This window comes from Lepus europaeus, chromosome 19 (genome assembly GCF_033115175.1).
Source record: "Lepus europaeus isolate LE1 chromosome 19, mLepTim1.pri, whole genome shotgun sequence".
Classification (NCBI taxonomy): Eukaryota; Metazoa; Chordata; class Mammalia; order Lagomorpha; family Leporidae; genus Lepus; species Lepus europaeus.
In genome coordinates, this window is record NC_084845.1 from 45,361,379 (window position 1) to 45,373,074 (window position 11,696).

At 63.8% G+C, this 11,696-nt stretch overlaps 1 protein-coding gene across 2 annotated transcripts; it reads left to right on the plus strand.

Annotated features, from left to right (window-relative positions):
* The first annotated feature begins 478 nt into the window (after positions 1-478).
* On the plus strand, positions 479-11,616 carry NDRG4 (NDRG family member 4). Of its 2 annotated transcripts, XM_062176491.1 has the most exons (15): positions 480-656; positions 3,240-3,345; positions 3,520-3,640; positions 3,724-3,786; positions 3,943-4,003; positions 5,097-5,183; positions 5,258-5,314; positions 5,678-5,781; positions 6,513-6,569; positions 6,654-6,705; positions 7,292-7,339; positions 7,451-7,486; positions 7,618-7,669; positions 9,037-9,075; positions 9,739-11,616. In XM_062176491.1, the coding sequence occupies exons 1-15, from the start codon at positions 636-638 to the stop codon at positions 9,891-9,893; spliced, it is 1,059 nt and encodes a 352-aa protein (XP_062032475.1). In that variant the 5' UTR covers positions 480-635; the 3' UTR covers positions 9,894-11,616. The 2 variants fall into 2 exon arrangements, with proteins under 2 accessions (XP_062032476.1, XP_062032475.1); XM_062176492.1 differs by lacking the exon at positions 9,037-9,075 and having other exon boundaries at positions 479-656.
* Positions 11,617-11,696: the final 80 nt, after the last annotated feature.

Sequence of the window (11,696 nt, forward strand, 5' to 3'; positions counted from 1 at the left end):
TGCTGGCTGGTGGAGCAGAGGCATCCCACAGGCAGCACTGCCCAGGCAGCAGCGACTTCCTGGGGCTCCTCCAGACTCAGGGCTCCTGGTCTTGCTGATGGGGAGGCTGGGCCTGAGGGGGGGGGTCCCTGGGGTGCTGGGCTTGGGCCCACTCAGGCCCTTTGCACTCCCCAGGCTGTGGGCCAAGGGCTCTGCCTATGGGGGGCATACCTGCACGTCCTGCCCTACCCAGCATGGGTACTCTGTTCCCGGGCTAGAATGCACCTGCTGCAGGGGCAGGGGAGCTGCTGGGCTGGGGACCGTCCAGATGCTGTGCTGCCTCTGGGGCGGGAGGAACAGGAGCGAGGCTGGGATGAGGGAGGACTCGGGAAGCCAATCAGAGCCAGGTTTGGCTCACAGCAGCCAATCTGGGTGCGGGAGCTCCGGGTGAGCAAGTGGCTGCTCAGAAACCCTGCAGGGAGGCGGGGCCGGCCAAGGCCAGGCAGGATCTGCGTATAAATGGCCCCGGAGGGTGCCCGATCCTAGAGCGAGGCGCACGGTTTGCCGCCGCTGGAGCTGCCGCCTCCCGCTGGACCCAAGTGACTCAGGCTTTTGTTCGCCCTCCCTGGTCAAGGCGGGTTGCCTCCCTCGGCACGATGCCGGAGTGCTGGGACGGGGTGAGTGAGGGCCCCGGGGCAGTGGGCTGGCCAGGGTCGTCGGGCATCCTTGAGACTAGCAAGGATGAGGCACCACTGGTGCAGCTCAGCCGCCTCGCCTTGGGGGCCCCGAGGCAAGGCCTGAGTCCTCCAGTTGCCGTGGGGGCCCTGGACCGCAGAAGTAAGGTTGGGGGCAGCTGCCTGTCGGGAGGGGAGGAGGCGGGGGAGGGGCGAAGCGCTGGAAACCAAGCGCACTGACTTGTCTGAGCTGCTTCGCGGCTGGTGCGGGCCCGTGTGCCCTCGGCCTGCTGTGTGTCCCTGCTGTCAGCCTGAGCTGGGGGTGGGGGTGGAGGGGCTGCCCTCCCTGAGCCCCAAAACGTGTCTGCATGGGGTGGCTCTTCCTCCGGCCTTGCTGTCTGAGCCCTCCGGCTAAGGCCCCTGGAGGGGAGGGAGACCGAAGGGCCGGCTGTGCTCTATTTGGTAGGTGGGGAGGCAGTGGTAGAGCCTTGTGCCCCTGGCCTTGGCCCTCCACCCAGCTTGGTCGCTTCCTCTAGTGCCCAGGGGTGGCAGGTGCCCAGGTCCCTCCACTGTGCCTCCTCCAGGAGGCAGCGGCAAGGGCAAACCTTCCCCCTGCCCGGTCTGCAAACCTGATGACGTCAGCGCCTGCCTGCCCCTGCAGACCCCGTCCCCTGAATAATTGATGTTTTCAACGGAAAGCAGAGTGCCTACCACACCCCTGCGTGTCGGAGCCCAGTGCCTGGGGGCTGTGCACCCGTCAAGGTCACAGGCGAAGGGGGACAGAGCCCCCTCCCTTGTTGCCGCAGTGCCCCCCTCTGGCGCCCACCTGGGGGAGGGGGCAGACTCTGATGTCACCAGGAGCCAATGGGAGAGCCAGTCCCTGTGGGCTGCGGCCCTTGGAGCGTCTCCTCCTTGTGCAGCATCCCTGGCCGGGGCCGTGAGCATCTGAGCCCCATGGTGGGGGGGGGGGGGGAGGCAGGATGCGGTCAAGGTCACTGGAGCAGCACCTGGATGGCCAGCTCAGGGCCACCCCTTCCTGGCCGAGGGAGCTGATTGCAGCCGCTGGCTGATGGGGAGGAGTCGGCGGCACCAGGGCTGGGAGGGGACAGATGGGGGCATTCTCAGCAATGCTGGCGTGCAGCTGCCCTCACCCACACCTGCAGGTGCTGAGGTCTGGGTTTGGAAGACGCAGCTCTGGGTCCTTGGCTCCGGCCTGGGCAGAGTGAGCCCTGACCCTGCTGCGGGTGGCAGCGGGCAGGTGCACTGCGGCTCCCGTGCGGCCTGAGCCCCTCCCACCCCCAGGCCTGCCCTCCAGCGCTGGGGATTGAGGCAGGGACGGGCAGCAGTGGAGGGGCCGCTGCCCAGCACGTCTTCGGGTGGAGTGTCTCTCCTCCTCAGAAAATACAGCAGCCATCAGGGCGTAGCCCTGGCCCCAGGCGGTCTCCCCTGCCCACTCCGGGTTAGTCCTTGGGCAGGTCATCCCCCCCTCTGAGGAGGCGCCCGTGTCCTCCGTGGTGTGGGTCCACCCGAGGGGTAGGTGAAAGGGCACTTGGGATGTGTCTAGCCAGCGATTGGTGGGCAGGGAGCCATCCTGGATCTCACGGACCTGGGATGTGGGAGGCTGCAGTGAGCCCGGACCCCCCAGGGAAGGAGCCGGTCCCACCGCAGAGGTGTGGTGTGACTCCCACCCTGTCTGTCACTTGCCCTGGAGAGCTGGTTCCTGAGTAGCAGTCTCCTGCCGCCCTCTGTCCCCTTCTCCGTGTGCACCGGGGGCCTGGGTTCTTCTAGAATCTACGTGTTCAGAACAGGGAGCAGGGGTCTTCCCTCCCAGTCACGTGCGGCAGGTTCTCGGCCACCGCTGTCTCACCGTCCCCTTGCGGGGAGCCGAGGCGCGTTCATGGATCCTCCCGGCATCTCCTGATTGCGTGCCTGGGAAGGAGCAGTTTGCAGAGGGGCCGGCCTCCAGGCGCCTCTCCAAGAGTCAGGTGCCCGGGCTCAACTGCCCCTTTGCAGGGCTCCTCTGTAAGCACCAGTGCTTAAGTTACCACGAGGTCCCTGTCCGATGGCCCCTGCTCGGAGTCACACCGCAAGGGGTGCCAGGTCCTCCTGAAACACCAATGACCCTGAGCGGCAGGGCCAAGGGCATTGAAGCCTGGAGGACCCTGGAGTGGGCGGAAGGCTGGGGGTGAGGCCTTGGGGGTCTCGGATCCCAGGGAAGGGCACTGCAGGAGGAAGGAGGGGCAGGAGCAAGAGCCTGGGCTGGGCCAGGTGGGTAGGGGTGGGGGTGGGTCCTGGGGGTTCTAGGAAGGGCTGAGACCATTCCCCTTCAGGGACAGGGAGCCCTTGAGGGGAGAGACACAGGCTGGGGTGACAGAGCCGGGAGAGAAAGCAGCCTCTCTGGCCCCTGAGGGCCGGATGCGGGGCGGGGGCTGGGCCCCGGGCAGTGGCAGCAGAACCCACTGGCTGGCTTGCCAAGGGGACAGGACTGTGCTGGCCCCGTGCTGACCCCGTCGGGACAGGGGTGCTCCACTGGGTCTGTCCTCCTTGGGGACTGCATGGGATGATGAGCATGTCTCTCCCTTCTAGGAACACGACATCGAGACGCCTTACGGCCTCCTGCACGTGGTGATCCGGGGCTCCCCCAAGGGGAACCGCCCGGCCATCCTCACCTACCATGACGTGGGCCTCAACCGTAAGCACAGCACAGCCCCTGCAGCCCTCCTCTGCCTTGGCTGCCCAGCAGCTCCCTCCCTCCCCGTGGACCCTGTAGGTCCTCCACACACGTAGCTCCAGGCCTCAGTTTCCCTGCTGGACCCCGAGGCTGGTCACCTCTGCCCGGCAGCAGCTGAGAGCTGTGTCTTTGCAGACAAGCTGTGCTTCAACACCTTCTTCAACTTCGAGGACATGCAGGAGATCACCAAGCACTTCGTGGTGTGCCACGTGGACGCCCCCGGGCAGCAGGTGGGGGCGTCGCAGTTCCCTCAAGGGTAGGTGCCTGGAGCCCCTCCCCCTGTCTCCAGCTCTGCACCCCGGGCCTTAGCTGGGCCCTGACCGCCTGTTCCACCTGCAGGTACCAGTTTCCTTCCATGGAGCAGCTGGCCGCCATGCTGCCCAGCGTGGTCCAGCACTTTGGGTGAGTCCTCAGCCAGCCTTGCCCCTGTGTGCCCACAGCTGTGACAGGGCCACCTGGCTCCAGCTGAGGGCTTTGGGCCATGGGTGGCACCTGCTCTGGATGGTGCCCAGGGGAAGGGGCCCTCAGCCCTAGAGTGACCAGCCTGCTCTGTGCCAGGTTCAAGTACGTGATTGGCATCGGAGTAGGAGCTGGAGCCTACGTGCTGGCCAAGTTTGCAGTGAGTGCCCCATCCCCACCTCAGCCGCCCCACCATCCCAGGGCCCCCGGCCAGAGGACCTCTCCCTGCTCGCTCGTCCTCCTCCTCTTCCTCTCCCCACTTCCTCTTCACTTGGCAAAACCCATTTCTTTCTTTTTTTCCTCCAAAGTAACTATAATTTTTTGTTTTTATTTTATTTTTTATAAAAGATGTATTTATTTGACAGAGTTACAGAGAGAGAGGGGCGGGGGGAGAGAGAGAGAGAGATCTTCTGTCCACTGATTCACTCCGCAAATGGCCACAATGGCTGGGGCTAGGCCAGGCCGAAGCTGGGAGCCAGGAGCTTCTTCCATGTGGGTGACAGAGGCCCAAGCACTTGGGCCATCTTTTGCTTTTCCCAGGCCATTAGCAGGAAGCTGGATCAGAAGAGGAGCAGCCAGGATACGAACCAGTGCCCACATGGGATGCCGGCGCTGCAGGTGGCAGTTTGAGTCCCAGCTGCTCCACTTCCGATCCAGCTCTCTGCTATGGCCTGGGAAAGCAGTAGAAGATGGCTCCAGTCCTTGGGCCCCTGTACCCGAGTGGGAGACCAGGAAGAAGCTCCTGACTCCTGGCTTTGGATTGGCACAGCTCCGGCCATTGCAGCCAACTGGGGAGTGAACCAGCGGATGAAAGACCTCTCTCTCTCTCTCTCTCTCTCTCTCTCTCTCTCTCTCTCTCTGCCTCTCCTTCTCTCTTCATGTAACTCGTAACTTTCAAACAAATAAATAAATCTTTTTTTCAAAAAAGACAAAGAACTACCCTTTAAGGTTTTATGATGTTGGGTTCCCATTTTGCAAGAGCAGCATCTTGGCAAACGTTAGGAGCGGTGGGAAAGCAGTGGTGTAGTCCCAGAGTCTAAGAACTCCGAAAGGTCTGGGAGAGGCCACGGGGGCTTTGGAAGTGGCAGCGGCTGGTGCTGTTGCTCCATCCATGGCATCTGGAAGCCTTTACAAAGCTTCCCGCCGCCTCTGACTGCCCGAGAGAGGCAAGGCCAGCACCTCAGAGCCCGTTTGCTGGGGGGGAAGACTGGGGCTCCCCCCACCCCGCCCAGCCCTGTCTGCCTCTCTCACAGCTCATCTTCCCCGACCTGGTGGAGGGGCTGGTGCTGATGAACATCGACCCCAATGGCAAGGGCTGGATCGACTGGGCTGCCACCAAGGTGAGCGGGCTGTGCGGGGGCCGGGGGCGGCCAGGCCGGGGGCGGCACTCACGCCGGCTTCCCCTCGCCCGCAGCTCTCTGGGCTGACCAGCACTTTACCTGACACGGTGCTCTCCCACCTCTTCAGCCAGGTAAGGACCTGCTCCAAGAGGAGCAGGGGCACCAGGCTAGGAATCTGGCGGAGCCCTGGGCAGCCACTGAGGGCCCCGTTCTATCCCCGACTGCCGCTCGGGCACCCTGGGCTTCTGGCGAGAGGCGGCAGGTGGTGGTCATTTGCATGCGACCTTTGTGTCTCCATATCCCACTATTATCCACGATGCTGCAGCCCCTTCCCAGGCATCGCCCTCTACCTCCCCCCCTCCCTCCCTCTCACCAGCACTGCCAGGGCGCAGGGCAGGGCTGCTCTGGCAGGGACACCCACATGTCCCCTCTGAGCCCGTGTCCCTCTGTCTGTCTGCTCTCCTGCACGCCGCCACCCATCCTGCCGGGCCCAGGAGGAGCTGGTGAATAGCACGGAGCTGGTCCAGAGCTATCGCCAGCAGATCAGCAACGTGGTGAACCAGGCCAACCTGCAGCTCTTCTGGAACATGTACAACAGGTACGGGCGGGGAGGGGCAGGGCTGGCAGCACCCGGCTCGGGCCAGGGGACCCCTCCTTCCCAGCACCCACGGAGCAGGCAGGGCAGGCGACTCACCCCCAGCCCGGTTTATAGATGGACACGTTACTGCACCTCGGGGGTGGGGGGCTTCCTCGTAGGGGCTTGCCCGTCCTTGGCTCCGCCCCTCCTCTTTCCTCGGGTGTTGCTGGCTGGGAGCAGGGGACGGGGTGTGGATGTGAGCTGCATCCCCAGCAACACAACCACCGTGAGCCTTGGTGCTGGAGCCTGGACAACAGGGAGGAGGTTGGCTGAGGTCTGTGGTTGCCCACCTGTGCTCCTGGAAGCCCCTTTGGGAGTGGCCCTGTGAGAGAAGGGGCCAGGCCCTGTCCCGCCCTCCCTGTTCTGCCTTCTGCAAATATTTATTAAGCACCTGCTGTATGCATGGTGCTGGAAGAACAGTAGAGAATGAAAGAGAGATGCAGGCCCTGTGGTCTTGTGGCCCAGGAGACAGAGCAGCAGTAGAAGCTCCTACCACCAAGGGGGAAGGGGGTGGAGAGCACAGTGTGAGAGCCCCCCCGGCATGAGTTGGGGGTCTGGAAAGAAGCCAAAGCCCAGAGGATCCCTGAAGGAGCAGGGCCACAGCTCCCTGATTCCCCCAGTTGGCTGTGTTGGGCTTGGAAACCCTTTGTCCAGTCCTGGGGTGCCCACCTTTGCCTCTGCTCCCCCCACAGCCGCAGAGACCTAGACATTAACCGGCCTGGGACGGTGCCCAATGCCAAGACGCTGCGGTGAGTGCCCTGTGGCCCTCCAGCCCGCCCGTGCCTGCTCCCCCCATGCCCGGGCCAGACAGCCCTCTTCCTCTGTGTCTGCAGCTGCCCCGTGATGCTGGTGGTCGGGGACAACGCCCCTGCTGAGGACGGGGTGGTGAGTGTGGGGCTGTGTCCGGCCGGGGTGGGGGACGGGACCAGTTCCCCCGCATTGTGCCCTGTATCCCCACCCGGTACACCTTCATGCTGCAGGGGAGGGCCCCATTGGCACAGAGGTGCCCAGAGCAGCTGCCGGTATGCCAGGAACACACAGAACTTCTGGTGTCCTCCAGGAGGGCTGGGCCCGCTGAGCCCTGGCCCAGCGTCTGCTGCTGACCCTTGGCACCCTCCCCTCACTGCCCGACTCCTGAGCCCCCCTGGATCTTTTCCAAACCAAGCCCGCCTGTGACCCTGGCCCTCCGCATGGGCACTGCCCAGCCCCTGCCCTGTTCCTGTCCCACCAGCAGTTGTAAGTGGGATCTGAGGGTCTCGGGCCCCTCAGGAGGCTGCTCACTGATTTCCAGCTCTCAGGGAGGCCTCAGGGAAAAAGCCCAGGGAGGGGCAGCCTCGCCCGGCCCCTGGGTGCTGGTGTGCACCTGCGTCCTGCATTCGCTGTCCTCACCAGCACTGCAAGTAGCACCGGCCTTGGCATTGGAGGTGGGGGTGGGCTGGGGGCTGTTGCTAAAGCCGGCTCCTGTCCCCAGGTCGAGTGCAACTCCAAGCTGGACCCAACCACCACCACCTTCCTGAAGGTGAGACCTTTCTCTCCAGCTGCTTGGGCCAGCCTCAGGGAGGGGTCCAGGTGTGGGAGCGCCGGTGGGGGGGGGGTGCCTGCTCAACTCACGCTGTTCTCTGCCTTGCAGATGGCAGATTCTGGAGGGCTTCCCCAGGTCACACAGGTGAGACTCGGCTCTCCAGCCTGTGTATCACCTGGGGCTGGGGGGAGAGGGCTTGGGGGTTAGGGAAGCTTCTCCCCTCCCCCTAATCCCGGGCAGCCAATCAAAGTGTGTGCCTGTCCTGCCTCCTGCAGCCGGGGAAGCTGACCGAAGCCTTCAAATACTTCCTGCAAGGCATGGGCTACAGTGAGTACCCCTGCACACCCCCAGCCCAGAGACCAGCAGGCAGGCACAGGGTGGGGGCGAGCTGGCCAGGCCCCGGCCGCTGGACCATCCTAGCGAGGCTCGGTTTAAGTTGGGCGTCTGGGACTGTGCCCTGGGGAGGCTTTGGGTCACTGGATGGCAGTGCCAGGCCTTTGGCGGGGTGGGGCCGGGCCCCGGCAGGGTCTTGCCAGGGGAGCCCGTCTGAGGCCACGTCACACATACCCATGCTGGGCCCAGGGTATGGCTGTGCCCTGGGCGCCTGAGACGGCCTCTTGTCACAGGTGGTGGACAGCACCCAGTGGGCTTGGGCTTCGGAGGCCAGGAGGGATCATCAGGTGTCAGGAGAGCTGAAGGCAGCTGGACCTGGGGGTGGCCTGAGACTGAGGGAACAGGGGCCCGGGGTAGAGCCAGCTTCCTGGTCCTCTTCTCCTGGGACCTCCCCTCGTGCAGGGTGAGGAGACCGCAGACTGGTCGAGGGCCCCCACAGCACAGGCATGCACAGGTGCACACGGGCACACACACATGCACACACGCACACGTGCGCACACACGCACACACGTGCACACACACACTCCTCTAGTGCCTGGCGCGTTACCTCCTCTCCCTGACACACCTGCTCCCCCCGGCAGCTGGGCAGCAAACTTCCTCCCCCTGAACTTGTTTCTGTTGTCCCCATGTCTCCGTGGCGGGGCAGGCTAGTGCACGTATCCAGGAGCAGAATCCCTACAGCCGCCAGGGCCCGCCAGCCTCTCTGCGGGGAAGTAGGGCAGAGAGAGGCTGAGGCCGGCAGGGAGGCACAGCGGGGCTCTGAGCTGGGCCCTGGGCGCCCCGTGAATGTCTGGGGGATGGATGCATGAGCACCTCTGGCAGGCGCTGGGCCGCGTTCTCAGGGGTCCTGGGAAAAATCCCACCAGGCAGCCCAAGCGGCGGGAGGGAGGGCTTCCGGAGGCTGCAAGGGTCTCCCCGCTGTGTTTACATGGGCGGGGGGGAGCGGGACCCAGCAGGATGGCAGGGGCACCAGGAGGAGGATATGGGCCCCAGTGGCCTCGCCCACATGAGCCCCTCAGTGTCTGCAGCCTGGGCTGGCGAAGGGGCCTCAGAGTGGCCCCCGCCGACCCCTGCCCAGCTGTCAGGGCTCCCTCAGGCCAGACAGAGGTCAGCCCTGCCCTGCTGTGGTTCCTGTGGCCGCTGCTCGGGTGGGCGGGCAGAGCAGGCTTCCCGAGGCCTTCCCCATGCCAACCCTACTGTCTCGTGTCCTCGGCCCATCTCAATGCCCCGGCCTCGGCCCACCGCCGTCTTCACCATGTTCTGTGTCTCCCCGCCCCCGCCGGCTCTGTCTTCTCTCTCAGTTGCGTACTTGAAGGACCGAAGGCTGAGCGGAGGAGCAGGTAGCCCGTGGCCCTCCCCTGATGCATGGACCCCCCGCCCAGCCTCTCGCGGCTCCCTCCTGTGCGCAGTGCTGCAGCCAGGCCGCATCTTGCTGTGGTTCGGAGCCCTCTTGTGTCCCGCCTAAAAGATGCCTGCCCTCGCACAGATCCGGGTCCGTGGCGGGCCAGGCCCCCACTGGACGGCTCCAGTTGGCTGCATCTGGGAGCGGTCTTGCTTTGGTTGCTCCAGGCAGTGGAGTCAGAGCCAGAGCTGCCTCAGAGGAACGGCCGGGCTGGCCCAGGTGGCCGGCCAAGCTCCGGAGGGTCTCACTTGCGACGCCCCCAGCCGAGGCTGTGTCCGCCTTCCCAGCAGCGATCCTGCTGCCCCCTCCGTCCCCCTCTGGAGGGTGTCCTGGGAAGCGGCACACTCCAGCACCACCCGTTCTGGCCATAGCCTTGGTCGGCTGTTGGGAGCGAGGGCCCTGCTGGCCGCAGCCTCACTGTCGCTGGCCCTGCATGCCTCGGGCCTGCTGGAGCCAGCACCTGCGCCCTGGCTTGGGCTGGGCCTCTGTGCTGCTGGAAGCCAGCTCTCGCCGGCTGCTTTGCTTGCCTGGTCCTCCTGCCTGCTGGTGCCCGCCCCGCCTCCTGGTCCTCGCCCACGCCCGTTCCCGTCTCTGTCCACAGTGCCTTCGGCCAGCATGACCCGTCTCGCGCGCTCTCGCACCGCGTCCCTCACCAGCGCCAGCTCCGTGGATGGCAGCCGCCCACAGGCCTGCACCCACTCGGACAGCAGTGAGGGGCTGGGCCAGGTCAACCACACCATGGAGGTGTCCTGTTGAAGCCCGTGGTCCCGCCGAGGACACCCACCTGCCCGCCCGCATCGAGGTCCCACTGCCATCCCTACACCGGCTCATGTTCCCTTTAGTTTGTTTTGGTGAGGGCACAGGGGAGGAAACCGTGTTCATTCTCTTCTGTTTAAAATCCGAGGGGCTCCACCTTCGATGCTGCAGCGGAAGTCCCCCCCCCCAAGGCTCTGATGGGTTCCCTCCTCCCCACCCGCATCTCGCTCAACCTGTCCACTTGGCTGACCTGGACCCCTCGTCCAACTCCCTCCAGCCCTGGTATGGGCAGGGCAGTGATTCACTAGGGAAGGAATCTGGACTAGAGAGAGCGTGGGACAAGCCCTGGGCAGGCAGGTTTGAGAAGGGAGCTGGGACACAGCACTGGGAGGGCTGGGTGTCCCCAGCCGCCCCGCTAAGCACACCTGTTTCTGTCTTGTAGTACAGGTAACAGTCATCTGGGCAATAGCCACAAGGGGGCACTCCGACCAGGCAGCCCTTTTCCTGGTGCTTGCTGAGCTGGGCTGGTGCTGTAGGGCCAGGGAGGCAGGGCCCAAGGAAGACCGATTATGGAGAGCGTTGAGGGCGGGAACCCCGGTCCTGTCCCTTCCGGCCCACACACTCCGCCAGTCCCTGGGGGTCCTGTCCCATTTCTGAGCCAAGGCCCCCCTAACACAGAAACCGCCTGGTCCTGTTTCCGTATGGCTTGACCAGAGGCTGAGGGACCGGACTGGGATAGCCTGTGTGTGTGCTGTGTGTCCCTGCAGGGACTTCGCGGGAGCCAGCAGGTGGCCGGAGGCAGGGGCAGCTGCGTGCCTGTGGGCTGCTTTTTTGGCACCGGTCAGCAGCAGCGTGGTGATTTCAGGCAGAGCTTTGGTAAAGCTACTCCTGTGCTTCCTGTAGGCATCACGAAGGAAGAGAGTGTATTTGGAGAGACTGGTGCAAGGCAGCCAGACGCCTCAGCCCCACACCACCGGCTCTGGGCCTGGGCCTGCGCCTGCTCCGTCCTAGTGGTGTGGGGGAGGGGGAGCTGAAGGCTCTTGGAGTTAGCAAGGTGGTCAGGTAAAGGAGAAGGCTCCCCACGCACACCAGCCCCACCCTGCTACCTGAAACCCAGACTGCGCCACCCCCTTGCCATCCGTCCACCTTACCAGGTAGACTCTCCTGGCCCAGAGAGCAGAGCCACCTGTGTCAGAGCCTGCGTCACTTGTCACAAACCCCAGCAGACAGCACTGAACACTGAAGGGCTGTGGAGGGGCGAGGGCTCTGAGGCTGAGAGGACCCCCGCTTCCCTGTGTCCGGGGCACAGCTCCCCTCCCTTCTGCAACCTTAAGCCATCACTAGATTGCTCCAGAGCCTGGTCGGGTGTTAATCTGTCCCCAGTTCTATCCACTCATGTGCTTCCTTTGAAAACTGAATGTGACTGAGAGCTCTTACTGTAGATATAGCTCTGCGAACCTGAATCGTTTTCTTTTGCTGTGTTCTTTCAGATGAAATATCTATAAATATCTATACATTATATATATATGTATATTGGGTCCTCCCGTGTGTGGTTTTCCGTGGAGGTTGTCTGGTCGAGGTGAACTTTTACTGAAGTTTATTCTTTCCCTCTGTACAAAGTGAAGAGCCTAATTTTGTGTATTCTGGTGGCTGGTGTCATGAGACTTTGAGATGACAAAACGTAAAACAAATAAAGCCCTTGTCAACAAAGAAAGCGTTCACTGTTGACTAAATGATAAACTAAGAATGCAAGTGTGATGAAGCCGGGCCAGTGGCGAGGTCCGGGCAGCTTGCATTCATCGT

What these genes read in the sequence shown, in the direction of transcription:
- NDRG4 (XM_062176491.1), top strand. Translation starts at nt 636, where the DNA reads ATGCCGGAGTGCTGGGACGGG. An exon ending in GGCTTCCCCAGGTCACACAG is followed by an intron (nt 7,487 to 7,617) that starts GTGAGACTCGGC and finishes TGCCTCCTGCAG; the next exon opens with CCGGGGAAGCTGACCGAAGC. An exon ending in CCTGCAAGGCATGGGCTACA is followed by an intron (nt 7,670 to 9,036) that starts GTGAGTACCCCT and finishes CTTCTCTCTCAG; the next exon opens with TTGCGTACTTGAAGGACCGA.